Source organism: Ranitomeya imitator, chromosome 7, assembly GCF_032444005.1.
Source record: "Ranitomeya imitator isolate aRanImi1 chromosome 7, aRanImi1.pri, whole genome shotgun sequence".
Classification (NCBI taxonomy): Eukaryota; Metazoa; Chordata; class Amphibia; order Anura; family Dendrobatidae; genus Ranitomeya; species Ranitomeya imitator.
The window spans coordinates 34,016,617-34,042,790 of record NC_091288.1 but is presented as its reverse complement, the minus strand read 5'-3'; the positions used below and the strand labels follow the sequence as shown (position 1 = coordinate 34,042,790).

The window sequence follows — 26,174 nt, the reverse complement described above, 5'->3', positions numbered from 1 at the left end:
TGAACTAGATACTTCTACCGAAACAGCAGCCCTGAAGTGGACCCATAACTGGATTAATAAGTGGGAATATTCTACAGTATATTACATTTTTATATTAATGTACAGGTAAATACAGGAATATTTGTATATTTTGGTTAAGGTGTTGTTTTAACCCCTTAGTGACCGAGCCAAATTTTTGAAATCTGACCAGTGTCACTTTATGTGGTAATAACTCTGCAACGCTTCAACAAATCCCAGTGATTTTGAGATTGTTTTTTCGTGACACATTATACTTTATGATAATGGTAAATTTTGTTCAACATTTTTTGTGTTTATTTATAAAAAATATCAAAAATTTGAGAAAAATGTAAAAAAATTAGCAATTTTCTAAATTTGAATGATTATCCCTTTAATCCAGATGGTCATACCACAGCAAACCATTAATAAATAACATTTCCCACATGTCTGCTTTACATCAGCGCCATTTGTAAAATATTATTTTATTTTGTTAGCAGTTTAGGAGGTTTAAAAATGTAGCAGCAATTTTTCATTTTTTCAAAGAAAATTACAAAATTTATTTTTTTAGGGACTTATCCATGTTTGAAGTGACTTTAGGTGTCCCATATATTGGGAAACCCACAAACGTGATAACATTTTAAAAACAGCTCCCCTAAACATATTGAAAACTGCTGTCAGGTAGTTTATTAACCCTTCAGGTGCTTTACAGGAATTAATGCAAAGTGGTATGACAGAAATGAAAATGTGTATTTTTACCACCTAAATGTCTCTAACTTCTAAACAGATTACTACAGCCGTCAGACTCTAAGGCCGCTATTTGGCCATGAATTGCCATGGCAAACATCAGGACAACAAAATCATGATCTGAGGGCACCAATTGGGACAAAGAAGAAGCCCCCACGCTCTGTTAACCATTTATAATGATGTAGTCACTATTGACAGCAGCATCTAAGGGGTTAAACAGATTTAGATGGTGCAAATACTGATCGTGGCTGATACAGCAAGTTGTCAGCTATAGTGTACAACTGACAGATGCTGGATTGTCACCTGTATGAGGATACTATTCTCTTATATCTCAGGTCAGTTAAAAGACGTATTGGCGGTCATTAAGGGGTTAAATTGTCCCCTTTTATTTAACATTTGCAAAAAGAACCTTTTCCTAAATAAAATTATTTACGGATGATGGCCCATTTCTTAGTGGTCTTATGATCCTGCCAGTGAATTTCGTCTGACGTTCCGATTTTTTTTATCTCCTTCCTACAACCTTAGATGGAAAGTGTCATTGACATCACTCTAGATGCTGTTTTATTGGCACTGCAGAAGGCGGTGCATGTGTGTCCCATAGGAGCAGCCTCTAGAGTGACATCATGATGATATTCCACGTTGGGCTGTGGAGTTGGAGTTGTGGAGTCGGAGTTCATTTTGGGGGAGTCAGAGTTGGTACAAAATGGACTGACTCCGACTCCTAAAATATTTAAGAAATTGGGTTCAGTAGTCCAGTGCAGGATGTGCTGTAAATATTTTCATGAGAATTTGGGAAAGTTATGAAATGTCCTATAAATGCCTGTTGTTCTTGATCTAAGGATCTCGGTTTTCAGTTGAGATGAATCTGTGCTACACTTTATGTACATGCTCAGTAGTAACCAGTGCTGTCGAGTCAGAGTTGGAGTTGGAAGTCAGGGAAATTGAGGAGTCGGAGTCAGACTCGGTGGTTTGGCTTACCGACTCCACAGCCCAACTTTCAAATCAAGTTGGAGAAGAAGGTAAAACCATTAGGCAGAACATCACAGAAAGCTGAAAGACTGGATCACGTGAGCACTACCTGCCCACGAGAACAGTGCAACATAAGTATTTAGAGGTGTTTTGCAATCGTTACTTAGAACGAGAAATGTAACAAGTAATGTACAATTATATTTTTGCAGAATTTAATGCGAGGACACAATGGACAATTGCCAAGAAGATTTCAATCACTTTCAATGATCCAAGATGGTCAGTTTAGAATATTACATTGATGATTTTTTTCCTTAGGGGTCGCGCATGTACGGTATTTTCAATCTGAGTGCAATCTGACAAAACATTAGATCGCATTTGGACCAATGTTATTCTATGGAGCTGTGCACATGTCCGGGCCGACTCAAGGAAAATATCGTTGTATGCCCACGTTGGATCTACTCATCAGATCGCACTTGGCCATGCAAAATAAATCGGTCTGCCCCCGAATTACTTCTGAGTGCAGTCCAATCACAGAATGGAGACATTTTTTCCCTATCTTCTCATATGAAAAAAATCAGATCACACTCTGATCAAACTCTGATCAGAGTATGATTAGAATAATCAGCCTGATACTCTCAGATGAGAGGATACACAATGGGGTGACCGAAGCCTTAGGATGACTGGTGCTGGCTCTACCCCATGGACACCTGCTAATTGGAAAAACAAACTGGATCCTTAACTGAAGTTTCTGACATAGATTCATCCATATAATTGTAAATGTGACTTGTACTGCATCTCAGAGCATTTAAGTGAATGGGGATTATGGTTGAGCTGCAGTCACACTTGTATGGTTATTACTGTGCTGGGTAAAAGGAATGCACGACTCTTCTTTTTTCTCTATGACGGGAATCCCAATGGTGGGACCCCGAATTGTCAATGTAATATTCTATAAAAATCCTTTAACAGGTGAAACACTGAACATATATTTCTCTTTCTTGCTCTATTATATCACCTTGAAATCACTAGGAACTTGAAGTTTCGGAGATGGGATCCCTAGGCCGTAATCTATCAAAACCATTGACATGATGGTAATGAACACAGCAAAGTCGCTGATAATTGAGCGGACCTGTAGGTAAAACAAAAGGTGGAAAAAATAATCTGCAGCTTAATGATTTCCATGGATGTAATAAAATTACTAAAATGATGTAAAGAAAAACAATTAATTTGAGATAAAATACTCCTTCAGGGGCAATCATGGGTCCATTGGTTAATATGTGACGCAGGGTCTGTACCTTTGTAGGGAAATATCTGCTGGTTTTGAATTGTTTCAAGGTTGATGAAAGTATGACGGTCGAAAAGAATAAGATGATTGACCAGAAGAGGACGTCGGGTACATAAGGGCCTTCATGACCACAGGCACTGCCCACAAAAACTCCTTTATATTCATGACATGCCTGTGAATACACAATTGAGTTTTACAATTAGAACAGACATCTTTTTACTGTGGTCTATTATTACCAGGGTTGCACACAGATTTCGTTAACCGGAAGTGGTTAGCGTTGACGTATTGTGTGGTAGCTCCTAAGGAAAATGGGATTTCATTTGTAACCCTAGAGGACACAGAGGACAGGCCCTGTGCAGTCCAATAGTTCATCATAACGCAGAATTCCACCAGCTTTGGACGTGGTGGTGGCCCCTATAACTCTTGGGATACACCAATAATATGTCCGCCCTTGATTTGTTATGAATAAGTATTGCAAGCTTATCCTAATTTATGGCTTTTATTTTGCTTGATCCATCTGTATGCCAATACTGTGAGACCATTGTATGACAGTATTAATGCACAACTTATCAGCATTACATACACATTTGCTAGAGTAGACATCACTCCAACTCAAGAGTTTCTGGGATTCAGTTTTGGCTAATGAGATCAGAAGAAAGACAGCAGGGGCATGCGATTTCCAACTATCTCCAAGGTTTGCTGAAGAATTGGGATTATTTTTATGAGCTAATTGCTTTAAAAAGATCCTATAGGCACTGTATGGCAGTATTAGTCAGGCAGTTAATGACATTGTACATCAACATCACCAAAGGTCTGTTTAACCCCGTTGACCTGGTGGACTAAATGGTTGTTTGATAGCCTGGTTTTTACAGAAAGTCCCTGCTTCAGATGTCCACTGAACAGAAGACATGCCAGGGTAACTAGCAAATCTAACAGTCATTTATCAACCCTTTAACAAGCCTTGTCACATGACTTAAGGTACCAGTGAAGTATATCGTGGCACAGCTGTGTCGGTGCTCAAGAAAGGTTTCCCACACCAGCAATCATATAGTTAATAAATAACTTGGCACTCAACTTAGTGGATCGTGATAATAAAGAAAAATAATTTTATTACTTGAATAGCAGCCCAGCATAAACGTTTCGGTCAAACATTTAGACCTTCTTCAGTAAACTGCATCATAAATTTATAACAAAACATAATAATGTCAAAAAACAAAACAGAACAATGAAAACAATAAGGTAAACCTCATAATTTGATATGTGATGGATAGGAGGGTAGGGGAGAGAGGTAGGGATGAGGTAATATTTTTACATACTAACCAAGTTAGTATACTGATGTCCGTCCTATATCTAGCTTTTACACGACACACCCGCTCACATAGCTCTTTTTGCCATCCTAGGATAATTGCTTCAATCTTAGAGGTCCTGCAGAAACTCCACCATAGGACCCTATCTACATATATCAGTGCCCTATACTCTCCATTATACCAGTAGTCGGGTATGTAAAAATATTACCTCATCCCTACCTCTCTCCCCTACCCTCCTATCCATCACATATCAAATTATGAGATTTACCTTATTGTTTTCATTGTTTTGTTTTGTTTTTTGACATTATTATGTTTTGTTATAAATTTATGATGCAGTTTACTGAAGAAGGTCTAAATGTTTGACCGAAACGTTTATGCTGGGCTGCTATTCAAGTAATAAAATTATTTTTCTTTATTATCACGATCCACTAAGTTGAGTGCCAAGTTATTTATTAACTATATGACTTAAGGTACCGTCACATTTAGCGACGCTGCAGCGATCTAGACAACGATGTCGATCGCTGCAGCGTCGCTGTGTGGTCGCTGGAGAGCTGTCACACAGACAGCTCTCCAGCGACCAACGATCCCGAAGTCCCCGGGTAACTAAGGTAAACATCGGGTTACTAAGCGCAGGGCCGCGCTCAGTAACCCGATGTTTACCCTGGTTACCATTGTAAAAGTAAAAAAAAAAACACTACATACTTACATTCCGGTGTCTGTCACGTCCCCCGGCCTCAGCTTCCCGCACTGTGTAAGCGCTGGCCGGAAAGCACAGCGGTGACGTCACCGCTGTGCTTTGCTTTACAGCTGGCCGGCGCTGACAACTGGGGGACACGGGGAAGCTGACGCTGAGGAGCATGACAGGAATGTAAGTATGTAGAGTTTTTTTTTTTACTTTTACAATGGTAACCAGGGTAAACATCGGGTTACTAAGCGCGGCCCTGCACTTAGTAACCCGATGTTTACCCTGGTTACCAGTGAAGACATCGATGAATCGGCGTCACACACGCCGATCCAGCGATGTCAGCGGGAGATCCAGCGACAAAATAAAGTCCTGGACTTTCCCCAGCGACCAACGATCTCCCAGCAGGGGCCTGATCGTTGGTCGCTGTCACACATAACGATTTCGTTAACGATATCATTGCTACGTCACAAAAAGCAACGATATCGTTAACGATATCGTTATGTGTGAAGGTACCTTTAGAATAAAATATAAAATGGAATCTCAATTTGCAGACACGCGTTTCGGGTTGCTGACCTTCCTCAGGGGTAGCATAATCCAAATTGTCTCTTCAGATAGGAAGAGGAATATTACACTTTAGACCTCGATCAGAAGCCTCTTATACAGCCCAAATCAGATCTCACATTTTGCACTGAAGAGGGGCAACAGCCTGAAACATTTGTCTACAAATTAAGATTTTGGTTTGGCTTTTATCCTAAGTCATATTGCAAGACTCATTAAAGGGTCGATATTGACTTTTAGGGTCGCTATTTCCAATAGGTGGCCCTAGAATTCAAGTTCTCTTTGAAAAGGCAATTTGTATACTGAACAGAAAAAATAAACAGGCATGTGATTTTCATGGTTTGACTGAGAGTTCAGCCCCCATAGGCTGCCATTGATCTTGGCAGCATATGTCCTGTTTACAATGCGCTGCTGAGAATGATATTTTGTGGAAACCAAAAGAACATTTCACTTGAAGAAAGAGCATTTTGCTTATTTGTTGGGTGATCGGCAGCCAAGACTATAGGGAAATGAGTAATCCTACGACTGCTTGACTACGATCACGGGTGCATTCTAAATGCACCTCTAGTCATTATATTGCATTATTAGTTGGGCACTGTGTGACACTTGTTTTTGGGTACAGCGTGGTACCTTTATTTGGATGTGGCTATAGCAAGGTCAAAGCATGCCAAAATTGGTTTGGCTATCCCTACTAGGCAATCCAATTTTGGGGATCCCATTATCCCACAATTGGCTATCCCTACTAATCAACAATCAACTAATCTCCTCTCCTCCATCTTAAATTTCTAGATTTTCTAGATTCGTTTCGAATTTTCCCATTTAACCCCCTCCCGAGCATCGTGCATCCAAATCATAGACAAGAAAATTATTGTTAAAAATTACAGATAAGACTGATATGCTGATAGCATCCGGCCATTAAACAGGAAGCTGAGCTTACGAAAAGCATAGGAATTGAACATAAAAAAAAAAATGTTATATTTCAATTCATATCCTGAACAGCTGGAGAAAAAAAATATTTTAGAGGAAATATGAGCTTTTGGAGACGTCTTAGAATAGTCTGACTCTGCCATCTGTCGCGCATCAGCAGAAATCCTCTTTGTTCTATGATGTGTATAAGTTGATTTTCTAAAATAAAAACACAAAAACATATTTTATTGGCGGGGCTTTAGCTTTATCTGAGAATGGATAGCCATAAAATGTCACGTATCAGATACTTGCGGATATTTATTTATTTTTTTCCCCTATTTAAATCACGATTTTATTTGACAGAAATGGAGCTCACAAGATGGTAAACTTTTTGACTTTCAAACCAAATGGAATTTTCACATAAACAACATCTTTTGAGAAATCACTAGATATTAAATGAAGGATTAAGGGGCAATTAACACTTGATCTTCCTTATTTTAGTTGAATAATTGAAGACACCACAGATTCAGACAAACAAGAAAAATGAAAACAACAACTTCAAGAAATCTTGGGAGAAAACAATGAATTGTCGGCTAAGAATAGTATCCAAAAAGAGAAAAAGAGAAAAAAGGTGGCACTCACCCCAGCCAATGGACTGAATAAAGGACTCTTTTAATTTGGAGGGTGAGTGCCACCTTTTTTCTCTTTTTGGATACTATTGGAACTACTGGTTTCGGTGTGTCCCTGTGCTCCCTTAGTGGTCTGGTGCCTGGTAACACAGGTTAAAAGTTTGGACATAGCTGCACATTCACAGAGGTAGGCGCCGGCAATCCACTCTTTTTTATTGAAGAATATGAGTGAGGATTAGTTTTTTTTGGGGGGGATCCCAATGAAGGTAAAGTAGAGGATGGAATTATAGGGAGGGCAAATGGGGCCATGGGGCCAGATTGAGACTTCATCATCCTCTCTTCTCAATGACTGATCAGTGACCCTATCTTTCTAACAAGAGAAAGGTGGCCACGCAGTCATTTGTAGCCAAAATATGGCTCAATTATTTCCGTTATTAAGAACTTACAGACTACAAGGTGTCAGCTGGGGTCCTAGTCCCTTTGTTTGGATGGAGGCTTCACGAACCGTAACGAGTTTTTCCTAACACAGTACCTCATCCCCGATCCATAGGATTGCTGATTACTTGAGGTCTTTCTGCTGGGACCCCTAGTGATCTCGAGAAGGTGGCCCTGCCTAGAAGAAGTTGATCATGCTGTCCTCCATTCTATTCATTGACTATGCGACTGTCGGAAAAAGCCGAGTACGGCAGATTTTTTTTTAACCTGTTTATCCTCCGCTCCATTCAGATAGGGTTCTGTAAAGCCCTGCTCTCGGGAGGTGTGGACGTTCCATCAGTCGAATCCCCAGAAACCAGTAAGTTACGCCCTGTCTTTGCCATAGGAGAGCAATGGTGGAAGATTTTTGCCTTTGTACATGGGTCCATGAGAAGGATGTGCCTTATTTTGAAAGCAGATTTTCATGGATATCCAGAGCTGTAATTTACTTGAATAAATTTCTATATATTTTCAAATCTGATTGTTGGAGGTCTGATGCTTGGTGCTTTTAACAATCAGGGGTTGGAAGACGTTGGCATGCACCATTTATCCTTCATTGTTTCCCCAAAACAACTCACTACTTTTAGCAACTGCTATACCTGGTATTACAGTGCACCTCTGATCTGTAATAACAAATACAGTTGCTTGGTAATTAATGAAGTGGATCCCTGGTCCCTTCAAACAGCTGATTGTCAGAAGTGTCAAGAGTTGACTCCAGGCTATATGCCACCAATTCTAAAGAGGACCTGGTCATCTCTGCATTATCCCCACCACTCCCATGAGCAATATAAAACAGTATGGCTCATGTGCGACGTTTCGGTCCAAGATGTGGACCTTTTGGCTTGAAAAAGGTCCACATTTCAGACAGAAATGTCGCACATGGGCCATTAAACTGCATATGAATCTTTACCTACTGGTGTGCTGCCTTCAATTTTTTGGATTTATCTATAAGGTTTGGTACATGCCTGGGAGGCTTTTGCACCCAACAATCTTTTTTTGTGCTGCTTTTTGTCATACTTTGTTTTCTCTCTCTCTCTCCCTATATATATATATATATATATATATATATATATATATATATATATACAGTATATATATATATATATATATACACATATATATATATATATATAGAGAGAGAGAGAGGTGTATATATATATATATTTTTCTTTTTAATCTGCCATATGGTTACAAAGATATGTGCCTCCTTAATTAATGTTGATTTTTATGGTTTTCACTAAAGGGGTGTGGCTCACTTTGCAATTAGTATGCAGACCACACCCAGAGAATCATATGAGCCACGCCTCCTTTATAACGACCATAACATTTCGCATTAAATTAAAAGGCCTATATTTTTGGAACCATATGGCAGATTTTTGAGAAACAAAAAATTGTATAATCAGGAGAGCAACGGGAATAAAATAAGAGTAAAAACTGGTTAATTTTGACCTGGCGATAAGTCTCCTTTAAGCACTAAAAACCCCCTATAACTGCAGCTTGTAGACGCAAATAGGTGAAAATAAGATGCCACGCTGTGGTTTTACAAGTCTACAACATATAGGATGGGGACCACAGTTAAACCTTCGGAATCTAAATTCATTTTTTAGTACTTACACCGACAGTCAGATTAGTCCAGGTTACGTCCGACGTGGATATATTGGCTTCATCCCAATATTTCAGAGTCTCGTTGGTAGGGTTAGCGGGCTCCGCACAACTGCACCTGGCAAAGACAAAAGCCCAAAACAAGATCTTTGGGAGATAGTTTGACCGAGGAAGCAGAAGCAAAAGTCTGAACATTTTAATGTACAGTATCTGAATTGATATAGTAAGGAAGCTCTAACACACTGCGCTTAATAGGACTCGCATTCATTTGCTGCAATGTGACATATGTTACACTTCCTTTATTTTGGATTTTCATTACTCCGCCACTAATAAGTAATCCCCATCTACTATAGGATGACCTTGTAATCACGCAACATATTTATCAACAGCAAATGATGAACTAATAATAAGTGCATTTCTAATTATCAAAACTGTAGAAAAAAAAATATTCTAAATGTGTTTTGATTATGTAAATTTACTAAAGTCTGAATTGAAAACCTGCACAAGGATAGTAGCTGATAACAAAAATTTGTTGTTAAAGGGAATTAAACATGAGGTTTTTGCTGCCCCATTGAAAAGCGGCATGATACGGGGACAGAGAACCTGATTCTAGCAATATAGCACTTACTGGGCAGCTTGCTGCGGTTTTGATAAAAACACTATTATCTGCTGTAGATCTAGCAGTTCTCTGAATGCTGAGCTCTTTATAACCCCGCCCACACTGCTGATTGGCAGATTTCTGTGTACACTGTGCCAATCAGCAATGGGGGTGGAGTTATACAGAGCTCATGAATATGGAGGACTAGTCCTCTGGTGATAATCTCCTGCTGATAAAACAGTGATTTTATTAAACGTACAGCAAGCAGCCCAGTAAGTGACACATTGCTAGAATCAGGGTCTCCGTCTCTACATCATATTGCACTCAGATCAGGTAGCACAAACCTGGTGACAGATTCCTTTTATTCCCCTTAAAATCAGAAACTCCTGTAATGAATAAGACAACTTTTATATCAAGTGTAGGGGTAACTAAAGAAGGTCGCGAACAATTGGATAACATGAGTAACTAGTCTGCTCACGTATGATTTTATTGATGCTTTGGGTCAAATTATCTTACATTTTCCCAATTCAGACTTTAATAAATCTTTTCTTTGTCAAATCATCCATTGTAATCAGTGGGAACAGGTCTGTGATTTTGGGGAGTACTTACTATATGATCATATAAGAGCACTATGACAAGGACTGATAGTCTTATACTACTGACTCCTAACCTCTCCCTGCCTCCTGAATTCAGAACTTTGAGGAAAAAGAGACTGTACTTACGAATACTGTGTTAGAAGTTCCAAATTATTATTCATGTTGATTGGATAGTTCTCACCTAGATGAATCAGCTTTTCTAAGGCCTCGTAAATGAAAATGATGCAGATGAGAGCCGCAAACGCTTCTTCAGTAAACCGTGTAATGTAACACACCAGGGAACTGGCATCAGTGGCCACCAGGACTATGCAATTAAAAGCCGTCCACAGACCGATGCTTGCTCTGAGCGAGAGGTACGAAAGCCCATATTCCCTACACAAGGAAAGGTAGAAGGAGAAACTTACTACATACATAACACATAGATAGATAGATAGATGGATAGATGGATGGATGGATGGATGGATGAATAGATAGAGAGATGATATATAGATAGATAATGGATAGATAGATAGAAGGATAGATAGATGATAGATGGATAGATAGATAGATAATAGATAGATGATAGATGGATAGATAGATAGATAGATAGATAGATGATAGATAGATAGATAGATAGATAGATAGATAGATAGATAGATAGATAATAGATAGATAGATAGATAATAGATAGATAGATGATAGATAGATAGATAATAGATAGATGGATAGATAGATAGATAGATAATAGATAGATGGATAATAGATAGATAGATAGATAGATAGATAGATAGATAGATAGATAGATAGATAGATAGATAGATAATAGATAGATGGATAATAGATAGATAGATAGATAGATAGATAGATAGATAGATAGATAATAGATAGATGGATAATAGATAGATAGATAGATAGATAGATAGATAGATAGATAGATGAATAGATAGATGGATAGATAGATAATAGATAATAGATAAATAGATAGATGGATAATAGATATTAGATAGATAGATAGATAATAGATAGATCATATATAAATAGATAATAGATATTAGATAGATAGATAGATAGATAATAGATAGATAGATAGATGATAGATAATAGATAGATGATAGATAGATAGATAGATAGATAGATGATAGATAGATAGATAGATAGATAGATAGATAGATAATACATAGATGATAGGTAGATAATAGATATGAGATAGATAGATAGATAATACATAGATAATAGATAGAAATATAGATAGATAGATAGAAATATAGATAGATAATAGATAGATATTAGATAGATAGATAATAGATAGATAGATAGATCATATATAGATGATAGATACTGTGCATATTGCAGACATTATACCAGTACGCTAGGTTTTATCACGTACTTGCAAAATTTGAACAGAATCTTCTCAAACACCAGCACGGGTCCCGTACTTCCGAGGATGGTGAGAGGTTGTCCTCCGAACAGGGAGAATGCTATCCCCGTCATCGAGGCTCCAAACAAGGATTCGATTGCACTCTAGGCAGAGCAGAATAAAGCACAGATGGGTCCATTGCTCAACTCAATAAACTAAACAATGACTGTAAGTAAGAATACCATACGCTATAACTGTATAGGGTACAACACCTACTATACGTCCTTCAGTTGCCTCTCCGAGAAGACCACCAAATGTGATAACAGGGGACATGCATGCACAATACAGGAACAGAAATGAAGCTAAACACTGCAGGCTAAACGCGTCCCTGAAGTCACTCCAGAAGAAAGGAGCTTTCCTCTTGACATCTAGGATCAAGCCGCCAAAAAACCTGGAAAGAAGAAACAATACAAATGTGCTGAATCAACCAAAAAGACGTCCAAGAGAGTGTCCAGAATTAGAAAGACATGCCTGCTCCCCCTCTCAAGCGCTGCCACACCTGTCTACGGTTGTGCCTGGTACTGGAGCTCAGTTCCAATAAATATAAATACACCTTGAGCTGCAATACCACAGACAACCTATGGACAGGTGTGGCAGTGTTTTTTGGATGAGAGCTCCACACTCAACGTTGGCCTCGACATCAGAGAGAGCTTCCTGTGCCAGAACATGAACATACTGGTGTGTGAAGAATGCTGACTAATTGGCTCATTTCAATAGCTGGACCAACCACCGTCTTGGTCAACTCTGATTTACGGACAGAGAAGGAGTTAGATATTAAAGAGTCGCCTGTCAGCCAGCCCTCTCCACACATTGCACTGATGAAGTTCCCTTTCTCCTGCGCAGGACCCAATGTGGAAGTGGAGCTTGAGATGGTGGGGAAGCTCTAACCACCACTATACATCTGAGCATTATTGCTTTACTACGCTAAAATATTTCCAAAAATACAGACTTCAACATGTGCTACTTAATGGGGTTGTCTATGAGTTCGATATTGATGGTCTACTCTCAAGGCTTCTGCAGACGACCATATTTTTGGTCATAGTGTGATCAGACAAAATATCGGACCAATGTTATTCTATGGGGATGTGCACATATCTGATTCTTTCGTTGGACCCAGTTTTCTTCGGACCCAGCCTTTACACTGGACGCTTGAATAGAAATGTGTTTTTTGGAGTGCGGGAGAAATCTGGAGCACATACTTATGAATGCTGGGAGAGTATGGAAACTCAACACTGAAAATTTTATTTTGTGACCCTGATACAATGACGGCATCTGAACCATGAACAGAGCTGCCCAAAATAATTGATTATGAAATAAAACCAACCTTCCAGTCCTTTGTAGCTCAGGTCCGCTGTGACCCCCATGTTCTTCTGACTCGCCTAATGACGCTGTCCCATTGGGCACTCCCGGGGTTTTTCTTTTTTCCTATATGTAATTGCAAAATGATAGGTTTAATTTATTGAAAGATCACTTTAGCCTGAAGACCTCAATATATATTAGATTATTCTTAGCGGAATCTGCCAAATTCGGTGCGACAGGCTCCATGTAAATGGGGGTATCCAAACTTTACCCAACAGATGATCTCGGGGAAGCAAAGAAACTGGTGGCCTGTTGAATTACAATGCCAAATCCTTGTGATATAAGCTTCACTAGAGATGTCTGGCTGAATTTAATGCCTTCTTTAATATTAGATAGGTGTCGGCCAAACAATCGTTCAAGCCAACAATTACCTCTCCTGACTCCCCAATACACAGGAATGCTCAGTTCTACTTGAGTACTCTTGTGTTTGCAATGAAAATATGGTGGCCAGACTCCTCTAGTGGTGGCTTATCTCCAGATAAGAGCAAAAGTACCGGCCATTGGAATTCCAAAGTGCCAATCCTCTCCCCACAATATCATCGTTTGGGAGGTAGTTGAGAGGCCAACCATACACATTAGATTTCCGCCTCATCCTGCAACTATCAGGAATATCTGAACTCTCATCCAAGCTGCTTGTACATGTGTATGGTGGGGTGTTAAGGGTGTTAGGAGAGACCACCATTTAAGCCAAAAGTGTCAGAGTTTAAGGGACTTTGCTTCACAAAAATATGTACAAAGTTTCTACTTTAGATGATAGAAAAGGGAAACGCTTGCCTTTAAAAGTAAAAATATGGGATCCAGTATGCCTCTGATTTAATAAGGGAGTGCCCTGCTCCATTGAGACCCATATAATGGAGGCATTCTTCTATAGAAGCAGTGTTTTAGGTTGCGGAGAATATCTCCAAAATATGGTGGCAGCATTATCCGCCACACAAAGTTCCTGCGGTTTCATAGTACACCACGATCCCATGATGACTCTGACAACTGCTAATACACCAATTGTCCATGACGCTGAATACATTTTCGATTTCTTATTGGATTTTTAACTGCAGTTTCCCTTCACAGAATACCACCATATCGACCACCCTGCAACCCTGCAAAGTCTGTAAACCGCACAGAGGGCAGTAATCACAGCTATATTAGAAAAGTCCCTCAATCCGAGCAGTTCAAGGGCTGAGGAGTAAAAATTATAACATTAATCACTAATATATAACCATTAGTACAAGGTAACAGTACCTTATAAAACACCATAAAACCAACAAAGAGGAACCAGCTGTGATCCATGTCCAAGAACTCAACAAAATGACTGTTCAACCAATCACAGGTTGTCATGAGTAAGTCAAGTCCTCCTGTGAGATCACTACGCATTATGAATCACAAATTTTCCATTTAACCTGGGTGTTTGCGTTCCATATTATATTGATTTTGTTTCCTTTGATGCGGAAGAGGTTAACAACCCTTTCTATGCAGGTTAGAAACTTGCAGCTCCAACTCACAGCTGTTCCTGACCTGGTCATTTCCACTCCCTATAAAATCTGGCCAGACCTTCTCTTCCTCGCCAGTGAAAGTTTTACTTCCTAGCTTCTTGGAGTCCTTGTTCTGAGTTGGAGATTGTCGTTGTTGCTGCTGGAGATTGTCGCATGCTGTGTTTGGGTCTATGCTTTCCTCATTATCCTATTCCCATTTAGTTTCTACATTCCTACCCTTCCCTATGTACCTCTCTACCTTTGGTGAGTTTATTTATGTAGTTGTTTTTTGTTATCCCTGTCTGTCTTACATGTTTATACACTAGAATTTCTATCCCAGGCCTACTGGGGAGCGAGAAGGGACTGCTTAGAGTATTTCAAGAGAACAGTAAGATTGGTGGCCCAAACCTCCTCACCTTTAGAGGTACCTTTGGGAGCAGGGATAGTTAGAGTCCCAGCCCCAGGGACAGTGCATAGCCCCTTTCCATATTTACAAACAGACACAACGTGACATAGGCACTTGGCGTACCCTTGGGGTGCCAACTGTTCAGTGCACCTTCCCACCTAATTTTTTCCCATCTATCTCCACCCTCATTTGGCTCATGTAATGTCAGAGCTGTCAATTCAGGAAGAAGAGGAACTTTTACTGAAAAGACATCTTCACATCCACCCCATAGTGAACCCATGACTATGGCTAGGTCGAGTCCATCCAGGTCAAGTGTTCATGGTGGTCAAGTTTCTAAATTCCAAGCCCTTGTATGCTTCACATGCCTACTAGATGTACAGACATATAGGACTAATGTTTGTTAACCTTTTACATTTTCCTCCCAGCAGATGGCAAAAATGTTATTACTTTGGCCCCATGTCAAATCTTTGGGGCTCCAAAGGGTCACAGTTTAGGGCTATTTGATAAAATATTAAGAATTTGAGCCTTGGTTGATCTAAATGCTTGGAAAGTAATAGGGATAAGAAGAGAACGGTGTAACTCACTTGTGAAGGGACGTTTTTTGGTGGTTCAATGCGAATCGATGGATCCCATTCTCCTGGAGGAAGAACTGTAACTTGGTCCAGAAATTCATCTATTCCAGAGACCAAATCATTCCGATCTTTAGCTTTGTACGCAACATCGTGAAATACCTGTTACAGAAAACAGAAAAGACTGCATTAGCCATCAAAATAGCTGGATAGAAAATAAAATATTCAACATCAATGGTAATAAGGAACGGCTTCGTAATCACATGGCACCTCTCCTGTAGGGTTCCTATAAATTGGGGTATCTATGGGTGTACTGTGGCAAGCTATTCCAGCAGCTGCCCGAAAACTCCAATACTGGACTGTGGTTGTTGTAATTTATTAATAAACCTAGATAAATAAACCAGCGCCATAAGGAAGATCACATGTAGCACCAATGTGGCTGTCGAATCAAGGAAGGAAACAGGTAAGTTAGGTGCCAAGAAAGTTCTTCACAAATTATACTCGCTTGGCTAAAACATAAACCAAATCAGCACTCAAATGTGATAGGCACTAAGTCAAGTGGGCGGAGTGAAACTCTACTGGGTGTACCACACAGGTCAAGGAGGTGGGGCGTTAGAGGTCACATTAGCTATTTCTTTTTTTCCCATCGAGATGGGCAAAATGTTACTAGGATCAATTCCCTTAATATAAGAAAATACAGATACTGTACATAGTAACATAGTAACATAGTTAGTAAGGCCGAAAAAAGACATTTGTCCATCCAGTTCAGCCTATATTCCATCATAATAAAGATTTTAGCCTCTTTTTAATGTTTACTATAAGGTTCGTTCCTCGGCATCTTTCTAATATGAGATTAAGGAATAGAGAATAAACAAGAAATTATCACTTTACAAAATTAAGCTTAGTATATAATATAGGTACAAAACACAATTCCAGAGTTTATCGCCGAGCACTGAATAGGCAGAATGACAAAAGACACCCAGAGTCACAAACTAAATTTATCCATCCTTCTCCGTGAGAATTGGTTACAGTTTTCAGGCTTGGTATTCACAGCGCCATTCTCCAGTGGATTTAGGAATACGCAGCTTCAATGTGCTTGTCATTCATTATTAATGAGAATCATTCTTAACCTATTTACTGCAGGGTACATTCTATCTGCAGGATGATTCATTTTTTTTTTTTTCCATTAAGAGCTGGAAAACTAGATTGTCTGCGTTCTCACATGCCCCTATATCCAGTCAAATGCAGATCTAGAACATCTCAAATAAGCAGAATATACAGATGTGAGCCTTTCAGGCTTGGACTGGCCCACAGGCGGACAGGTGAATCTCCTGGTGGGCCGCAACACCCATACATCAGCAATGTTTGGCACAGTACACTTATCGCAACATGTACAGACAAGGCCAGTATCTCATCACTCATTTAACAAACTACACAGTTTATTATTAAATTGAAGCATAGGCAAATTTGTGAACAAGGGTCAGGCAGTACGGCATGTAGCTAAACGGGAGCCCCCAGAATCAATCTCACAGGTGGGCCCTTGACAACCCAGTCCATATATTTTGCTCCATTAAAGAAATGGTCTTGGTGGTGAGAATTTATAGAGGTTACTCAGCACAATAAGGCATTTATTTTCCTTTTTTTTTAGGGTTGTCTAAACACTATGTTTGTCCATACTGTGCATTTGGACATGTAGACATCTTAGAGCAGGATCTCCCATTCAGGATCCAACTCCATTACGCGGAGAAATTGTAAATAAATCTGGCTTTACACATGGGAAAGCTGTCGGGAAAATGTTCGTCCAGCAGACAGCGATCCCGGAGTCCACTATACACAGGAGTGCTTGACATACCTGGCAGCAGACTAGCAAAATATGTACACTGTCAGGATTCCGCTATATTTTCAGCATGAGTCGGCGGATTTTGAGAGAAGCAGGATAAGAATCTAGTCGACATGTGACCACTCGTTCTGGAAATAGAGGAGAATCCTGACAGTGTACATTCTGCACACCATCACGATTCGGCAATCTGCAGTCACATGGAGTTGCTGCAGAAATGTATCTTGAATCTGAAAACCCCTTTTAATAACATAAGCCACATTGTGGGGTTAATAAATTCTGCAATAGCTGAATGATAACTACCTCATCTGTCATCAATGTAGCAATCGAGCGTCCGATCTCATGATACTGTTGTCCTTTTCCAAGAGGCCCCAGAAGTATAAACAAAAACCTGCAAAAGAAATGAAAGATGTGGGAATGTGTCGTCGAGATTTTGCTACCCCATCTGAGAGCAGCATGATGTAAGGGCAGAAATCCTGACTCCAGTGATGTGTTAGTAGAGGTACGGCGCTTTTCCTGACAGTGACCGCGTCACTATTCTCCAGAGAAGACAACATATATCTTCATAGCAAGCACAGTCGGCATTACCCCCACTAACATTCACAATAAATCACAACCGTACAGCCAACATCTGATGAAGGTCCATAACTAAGCGAAACGTCGTTTGCTGTTTCTTCCTGTTTGTGAATAAAATCAACGTTTTTTTTTTTTTGCAAAGCATCCAAATACGATCATACTCAGGACCTGCCATAAGGTTTCATTTTATATAGTATATACTGTACTCCGTTTAATACCTTGAAGGGATGGGAACTTCTGTAAGACCAGAGAGCATGACTGCCGGAGAAAGCCGGACAAACGCGACAACGGCGCGGTCTAAGAATTCCAGTTCACCAACTAAGATGTTTGATGCTTCAGCTCCAGGAGGGATCTTTTTCATGAAATGCAAGTCAAACTATAATGGAAAAAAATAAAAAAATCAGATCTAGGTTCAGTATCTTCCGTTGGTTACATCTGGTCCTGAGAAGTCCGATAATTTTACAACAACAAATTTCATATATAAGGCTATGTTCACAGCTTGCATTTTTGAAGCATTTTATTAATGCAAATTTTAAGCTGGATTTTACAGTAACAGCAAAGTCTATGAGATTTCAGAAATCTCATGCACACACATTGGTTTTATTTTCCTGACTGATTTGGAAAACTGCAGCACGTCACTTCTTTTTGTAACCAGGTTCTTTACCTGCGGGGGGAAAAAAAAAACGCAGCAAAAGATGCAATGCGTGAACATAGCCTAAGGATTCCATTTTCTTACTTTCAATCATACATTCAGCTTCCAACTTTTCCCCATTACATGGAGAATCCATCCACATAAAAACTAAATACATTGTATTAACAATTTTGATCCAGCCTTAAAATATTACAAAGCTGTATTCGCGATTTCGAATGCTCCAGAGCTGAAATCTCCCAGCATTCCTTGCTGGCTCTGCATGTCGCATTTTGAAAGTTGTCTTCTTAAAAGCGAACAGTTCGGAAAAAAGTAATGGAATAAAAATTGGCTCACTACTTCATGAGAGGGCGAGGATCTGCCACCAGATACAAAATGAAGATTGATCTCTATAACCTGATGAGGCAGGTGTACTTACCTTGAAAATCCATATCAGCATTGTCTATAATCCTGACATTAGGATCAGCTGGACACATAGAACTTAATATCAGGCAGGAAAACTCTTAAAACAAAATTATAAGGAAATTATATTATTTTTAAAAGTAATTACACCAACCTCATCAGGTGTAAAGGATAAATTGATCGAGGCTGACCCTACACTGACCACATTCCCGGAGACACTATGCGAACGGACATCATGATTAGCGCCTTCCATCAGCCATCTGGTAACTTGCATATCGGCACACATTCTGTGTTATCATTTACAAGATTATCTGTGCAAATATTGCTGGCATCTCCCCAGAGTTTGTGAATATTTATACATTGGCATTCCAAAAAAATAAAAATAAAACAATATACACACAGCGCAGTTAGAGGTATTAAACGACAAATATAATTTGTGCTTTTTTTTACATTCCTGGTTTGGAGCAAAAATTTCTCTAGAAATTGGGTCGTTTCTGTTACTGCAGCTAATTACTCATTAAATCAATGAATTATGGCTCCAGATGCAGCTCGTGAATAGGAGTGGTGATATTCTTGCGGGAAAACCACAGACCATCTTCACTTTCCTGGGGGTTTTCCTACCTAATTTTGTTCTCATTAATTTCTTAAATGGAGGTGATCTCCCTAAAAAGGGAGAAAGAGAAGAACAGCAGCGCTACCCGATGAAGACTGTCGAAACGTGTTGCATTTTAAATAAACTGCTTTCATGTCCATCCAACTGTTTTTTTCCCCCCATTGTAATTTCTTAAAGGGAGACTTCCAGCGCAAAATTACTGTTCAAACCAATCAGAGACTCCTGGTATGTCCTTGGCATGGCCATCAGTTCACACCAGTTTGTTTTTCATCTGCAGTATCTCTGCCTCAACTTCTTGACTGACAGCCAGAAGAGGACAGAAAAAGAGGAAAACAAGTGGGTGGGATTCGCTGCACTGAACAACTTCACCTTAATCCCAATGGAAGTCAATCAAGACAGAGTGTGCATGCTGACATCCAGGGTATTATGACTCTTTGCGCCATGTGCATGCTCTTTTGTAACCGTTTTATCCAGCGAAATGGGCAATTTTAACAGGGACATGTTCATAAAGGTATTGAAATGCATTATAACACAATGGTGTTGGTTTCTTCTGTAAAACTCTAGAGACAGGTTCCCTTTACTGGAAAGCATAGGTCCTAGTACACCGAAAAAAATGATACCTGCCTTGAAGTAATCCAAGTGCCAGTGCTGGGAAATAGAGTAATCCAAGTGCCAGTGCTGAGAAATAGAGTAATCCAAGTGCCAGTGCTGAGAAATAGAGTCATCCAAGTGCCATTGCTGGGAAATAGAGTAATCCAAGTGCCAGTGCTGAGAAATAGAGTAATCCAAGTGCCAGTGCTGAGAAATAGAGTCATCCAAGTGCCAGTGATGAGAAATAGAGTTGTAAAACCACTTGCAAATTACTCTGGAAGTGCATTAGGGGTGATGTTCTTGGAGTGCGTCAACAAACACGCCTCCAATGCACTTCTAGACTAATTTACATGTCGGTAAACCAACACGAGAGACAAGAGTGCAAAATAAGTCTCATAAAATGTAACATTTTGTTAATATATAATTAAAAATATGAATAACATACATGCGACAAAAACAGAATGTTCATACAAATGATACCACAGACAATGCAGAAAATGTAAAAAAAAAATGTTAAAGACGTAAGACGGTAAAAACCTACAATAAATACCCCTAGTCAGAGAGCTTGGTGCTATGACTATTCCTAAACAGTGTAGTAAGAAAACAAAGGTAATACTTACAACTAAGTGGTATGTCCACAAAGGGGATAGAGTAGATGTGCACTGGTCCACCACCGCAGACGCACGTTTCACCTGTAGCTTCATCAGGTTGTCACCCCCTGATGAAGCTACGGGTGAAACGCGCGTAGGGGCTGGTGTTAAATTTTATGAGACTTATTTTGAACTCTTGTCTCTCGTGTTGGTTTACAGATTTATCCTAGAGTGTCTCTAGAACGTTTTTTCATTGCTGCTCATTTTTTGTTGGTATTTAATTTTCATGTCGCCTTAACGCTTGATTTCTCAGCGTTGGTGCATCGGATTAGTACAAAACAGGTATAATTTTCATTGTTGCATTAATACCTACAATATACAGCTATAACTCTAGTTTAAGTAGTAAAATCATCCTGTCGGGTTATGTTTAGAGGGGTTTTTTGCTGAAATGTTATATCCACCAGTATGAAGCCATAGGGGTAAGACAGTGAAGGAAACTTTAATCACCCTGCACTTCACTCCCTGCTTCCCGTTTGAAGCAGTAATGACCTCCGAAGGTCCGGGTACAATGATGTCAAGAACCACCAGTCACCTGAGTGCTGCAGTGCTGGGGTGAGTACGGCTTCTTTTATTGTATTACCTGCTTGTTTTTATTTAAGCAAAGAACCTATGTTCACGGGCAAAAAACTGTGCAGCAAGCTCCAACCAGTGGGTAAACTAGAGTCGATGGCTCCAGGATCTACAAATTAAAATATTAAAATCACATATTTACTTGATCACTCGAAGATTCCAAAATCATTAAGAAACACTTGACCAACACATTTCAGGCCCATATAGGTCCCTTTATCAAAGCTATATATGGGCCTGAACGTGTACGACAAGTGAGTCTTTTATATGTTATGGAATATTAGCGTGAACAAATAAATATATTATTTTAATTTTTTCACTTGAGCATGCTGGATCCTTCGAATCTATCTTATTAATTTCCTTGGAACCGGCCCACACGCTTGTCTGTGTACAACACCCAAAAAGCTATGATGAGCTGATGAACTTTGTTTTTTTTACACTCTCCACTATTGGTGGCTGCAACCAACCAGATTTTTAGCATTTTAATTGTTTCTCTTGTATTTTTCATCTCCATCAGCAGCACACAACATTCTTCCAAGAAGACGCATCGCTGTGGAGGCACGGCTAAAGTGAGTGGTCCGCTCATAGAATAAAGGCTGCAGTAAATGGTGAATGTATTCGACTGATACTATTAATTGGATTTAGACTTGATAAGTGCTCACTGCAAAGATCCCGTCTGAAATCAATAGGGCACATTTCTAAAATGGATTTAATCCCCCAATTCCCTATAAAAAAATATAGGTCAGTGAGTTTCCTTTCTTGCTAAAAAGCCTCTTGAGCTATTTTTGTAAATATTTTACCGGAAGGGTGGATGCCAACCAACATGACTGTGATAAGGGGTACCAAAGAGTTGTCACTAGTGAAGAGCGAACGTGCACGTATAAGGTGTCATCCGATCATGCTCGGAGGCTATCAGAGTGACTTCGGCAACGCTCGAAAAATATGTTCGACTTCCCACGGCTGCATGTCTCGCGCCCGCACATGAAGGGATTTCCTGTTTGTTAGGCAATCCCTGCATGTGTTATGGCTGTTGAACAGCAGTAAGACATGCAGCAGTGAGGAGTTGAACATATTTTTCGAGCATGCCGAATTCACTCTGTTAGCACCCGAGCATGGATAACACCTTATCCGAGTACGTTCGCTCTTCACTAGTTGCCACCCAATATGCCCATAGCAATGTATTTATGACTGCATAAAATTATTGTCTAAGATTGGAGGGGGAAGAAATAATAAGTTTTTGCAAAAATGCACCACTCTTGTTCATGGATAGTGCCATTCTGGAAAACGAGGCTGACCTCCAATACCAAGTGCCACGGACAAGAGTGGTGGTCTTTCAGAGACAAACCCTTTGAGAATTCCCAATATCTCACCCCTGATAAGTAGTACACAGAGGTTGTATTTGCTCTTTAGCATTTCATGTGCCATTGGAATGATTTTCTTCTGCATCACTCACCTTGGAAACATCTAAAGTGCTGTTTTCTCTGCTGACGTCATTCTTATGTTCAATGCAGGAAGGAGCAGACTGCGGAGACACGAGCTGACCTGCTAAAGAACACACACTGTTATTTTCCAATCCATCGTGTTCAAAGCATTTTTACGAGAAGACGTCTGAATACGGAACATTGTTCCTCATATAAGCACATTATATTGTGTTACAATACAAAGACTATAAACTACAGTAGTAGATTAGAAACATGACGTAAATGTCAAGAAAATTCCGGAAATATACATAGTGATAGCTCTAATGATGTTATGGTGGTGGTGGTCCTTCATCCTAAGACAAGTGCGGCTTCTGGCGTGGCTTACTGAAAGCACTACAAATAAGAAGGGCAACGAGACGCCCAAAGAGATATTAGATGATGAATATGAAACAGGATACCTAATGCCCATTGCCACATGAGGACATATTGGGGCTCCGAGTGGGCAATGTAGCAGAACGCAATGAAATTTACTGCTAACTGAGCCATTTATGGGGGCACTCTGGCGATGATCATGGGAAATCTCGGGTACTATAAATAGGGGCTATCTGGTAAGGTTTACACTCTAGGGCTGAAGGCACTCACTGTTTATGGGGTACTCTGGTACAGATGATAAAATCGTGAAGGTCAAGTCATAGCTACTGCTTTATAAAATTAAGGGAAGACTGAAATAGATATCAGATCTCGATGAACGAAAGATTTAAGGTGAAAATCTTTGCAGATATAAATTGTATCATTCCTTATCAATGGTCAATGGAAACCTAAGTCATCAACCAATAGGATGTTGGATTCCAAATTACCCCCAAAATCAAAGTAAATAAAATAAAATCACAGGTGGATCCAATCACTGTGAATGTCATCATGGGAGCTCATAATCTTACTCAGTAGGGTGCTTGTCCTCCACGTTCTTGTATATGCCCCTGATGAGACGGTGGATGATGCTCTTGGGGAGATCTGATACAAGACCTGGATCAGGACATCAGTGAGCTTCTGGACAGTCTGTGGTGGTACTACATACATAAGACGCACTAATATATAATGTCCCAGGGGTATTCAGTTGGATTTAGGAATAAGGAACGTGAAGACCAGTGAATGGCATTAGTGCCTTTGTCATCCACGAACTGTCTACACACTCTGTCCACATGAGACCGGCATTGTCCTGCACTAGGATGAACTAAGGGCCGACTGCACAAGGGTTAGGTCTGACAATGGCCATGAGGATTTCACATGGAGGATTGTGCAACCCTCTAAGGATATGTTTCCCCAGACTCCCACTGACCCACCACCAAATTGGCACTAGGCACTGCTCCTAATAGCCAGTTTCCTACTCCACACCGATGAGGGGCAAATACCCCGAAACAGTTGTCTGTGGATGGATACCATGTTTTGGCATAGGTGGATTTCCTTTTTGGATGCTGCCCTTCTCGTGGTTGTTCCTTCCCGGTGAAAGACCTGGCTATTTATTGCTTGCGTTGAGAAACACGTGATGGTGTCTCCGTGGCTTTTCTACATCCACCACCAAATTGGTCATGATTTCACGTCTGCCACATGTGATCAGTGTGAATCTGCTCTCATCAGTGAAGAGACTGGGGCGTATGCCAATCAGTCTGCACAGTGCTAGGCTGTGAGCCAAGGTCCCGCTGCAGGATGTCGGATCCTAATACCACCCTTATGGAGTCCGTTAAATACAGTTGAGTCACAACACGTACACCAGTAGCCCAATGGAGGACATTTTGTAGGGCTCCTGCAGTTTTTTACACTTCCTCACATAAAGGCACAGATATCAAGTCTGTCCTGGATTCATGGCCCATTTGACCTCATGTAACAAAATACAGACACGTCAACCCAGGAAAATAGACCATTTTTTAATCCTGACAATCATTTTAGGGAATGAGAACAAATGAAGGGTTTATATGTTATATTGTTTATTGTGATTTTTTTTCAATAGTTTTGAAGAAATTAGATGTCTTGTCCAATTATTTGAGTACGGAAAGCATTCAGACCACTTTAAATTTTTAACTCTTTGTTTCATTGCAGCCATTTGGTAAATTCAAAAGAGTACATATTTTTCTCATTAATGTACACTCTGCGCCCCATCTTGACTGACAAAAAAACAGAAATGTAGAAATTTTTGCAAATTTATTAAAAAAGAAAAAATGAAATAGCGCATGGTCATAAGGATCTGTTTATACCAAGGAAGGTGACGGGCACAAGGGGGCATTCTTTGCGTCTGGAGGAGAGAAGGTTTTTCCACCAACATAGAAGAGGATTCTTTACTGTTAGGGCAGTGAGAATCTGGAATTGCTTGCCTGAGGAGGTGGTGATGGCGAACTCAGTCGAGGGGTTCAAGAGAGGCCTGGATGTCTTCCTGGAGCAGAACAATATTGTATCATACAATTATTAGGTTCTGTAGAAGGACGTAGATCTGGGGAATTATTATGATGGGATATAGGCTGAACTGGATGGACAAATGTCTTTTTTCGGCCTCACTAACTATGTTACTATGTTACTATGTTACTAAGTATTCAGACCCTTTGCTCAGTATTGAGTAGAAGCACCTTTTGAGCTAGTACAGCCATGAGTCTTCTTGGGAATGATGTAACAAGTTTTCACCCCTGGATTTGGGGATCCTCTGCCATTCTTCCTTGCAGATCCTCTCCAGTTCCGTCAGGTTGGATGGTGAACGTTGATGGACAGCCATTTGAGACAGACATTTGATGGACAGACATTTGAGGTCCATGTGGTCAGACTCTACGTCCCCTTCTCCATGCGAGTGGCGGTGGTGTATCGTCCTCCCGGCCCCTCTTATCAGTTCCTGGATCACTTTGCCACCTGGCTTCCACACTTTCTCTCCTGTGACACCCCCACCCTTATCATGGGTGATTTCAACATCCCCATTGCCTCTCCCCTCTCCCCATCTGCTTCTCACCTTTTATCTCTATCCTCCTCTTTTGGCCTCTCGCAGCATACTAACTCTCCAACACATGAAGATGGAAACTCCCTTGATTTGGTCTTCTCCCGACTTTGCTCAGTGGATGACTTCACAAACTCCCCTCTCCCGCTCTCTGACCACAACCTTCTTTCATTCTCTATCAAGAACTGCCATCCCGCTCAGGTCACCCCCACTTTCCACACCGATAGAAACATACAGGCCATTAACACCCAGAAACTTATGATGAACTTGCAGTCCTCATTGGCCCCTATTTCCTCCATCTCATGTCCTGATTCTGCATTGAAGCATTACAATGAAACCCTGCAAAGTGCTCTG

The 26,174-nt window shown here is 40.1% G+C and overlaps 1 protein-coding gene across 4 annotated transcripts in view; it reads right to left on the bottom strand.

Annotated features, from left to right (window-relative positions):
- Positions 1-26,174, bottom strand: part of SLC4A10 (solute carrier family 4 member 10) — a 241,875-nt gene that overhangs the window by 32,345 nt on the left and 183,356 nt on the right. For 3 of the 4 annotated variants that reach the window (XM_069733040.1, XM_069733043.1, XM_069733041.1), the window contains exons 7-17: positions 22,882-22,973; positions 18,175-18,332; positions 17,684-17,771; positions 15,559-15,705; positions 13,068-13,168; positions 11,960-12,134; positions 11,714-11,847; positions 10,474-10,719; positions 9,166-9,271; positions 3,003-3,164; positions 2,723-2,836 (exon numbers count right to left, since the gene is read on the bottom strand). In XM_069733040.1, the coding sequence (XP_069589141.1) occupies positions 2,723-2,836; positions 3,003-3,164; positions 9,166-9,271; positions 10,474-10,719; positions 11,714-11,847; positions 11,960-12,134; positions 13,068-13,168; positions 15,559-15,705; positions 17,684-17,771; positions 18,175-18,332; positions 22,882-22,973 (1,523 nt within the window). The remainder of the gene's footprint in view (positions 1-2,722; positions 2,837-3,002; positions 3,165-9,165; positions 9,272-10,473; positions 10,720-11,713; positions 11,848-11,959; positions 12,135-13,067; positions 13,169-15,558; positions 15,706-17,683; positions 17,772-18,174; positions 18,333-22,881; positions 22,974-26,174) is intronic. The other variant, XM_069733042.1, reaches the window with a different exon arrangement.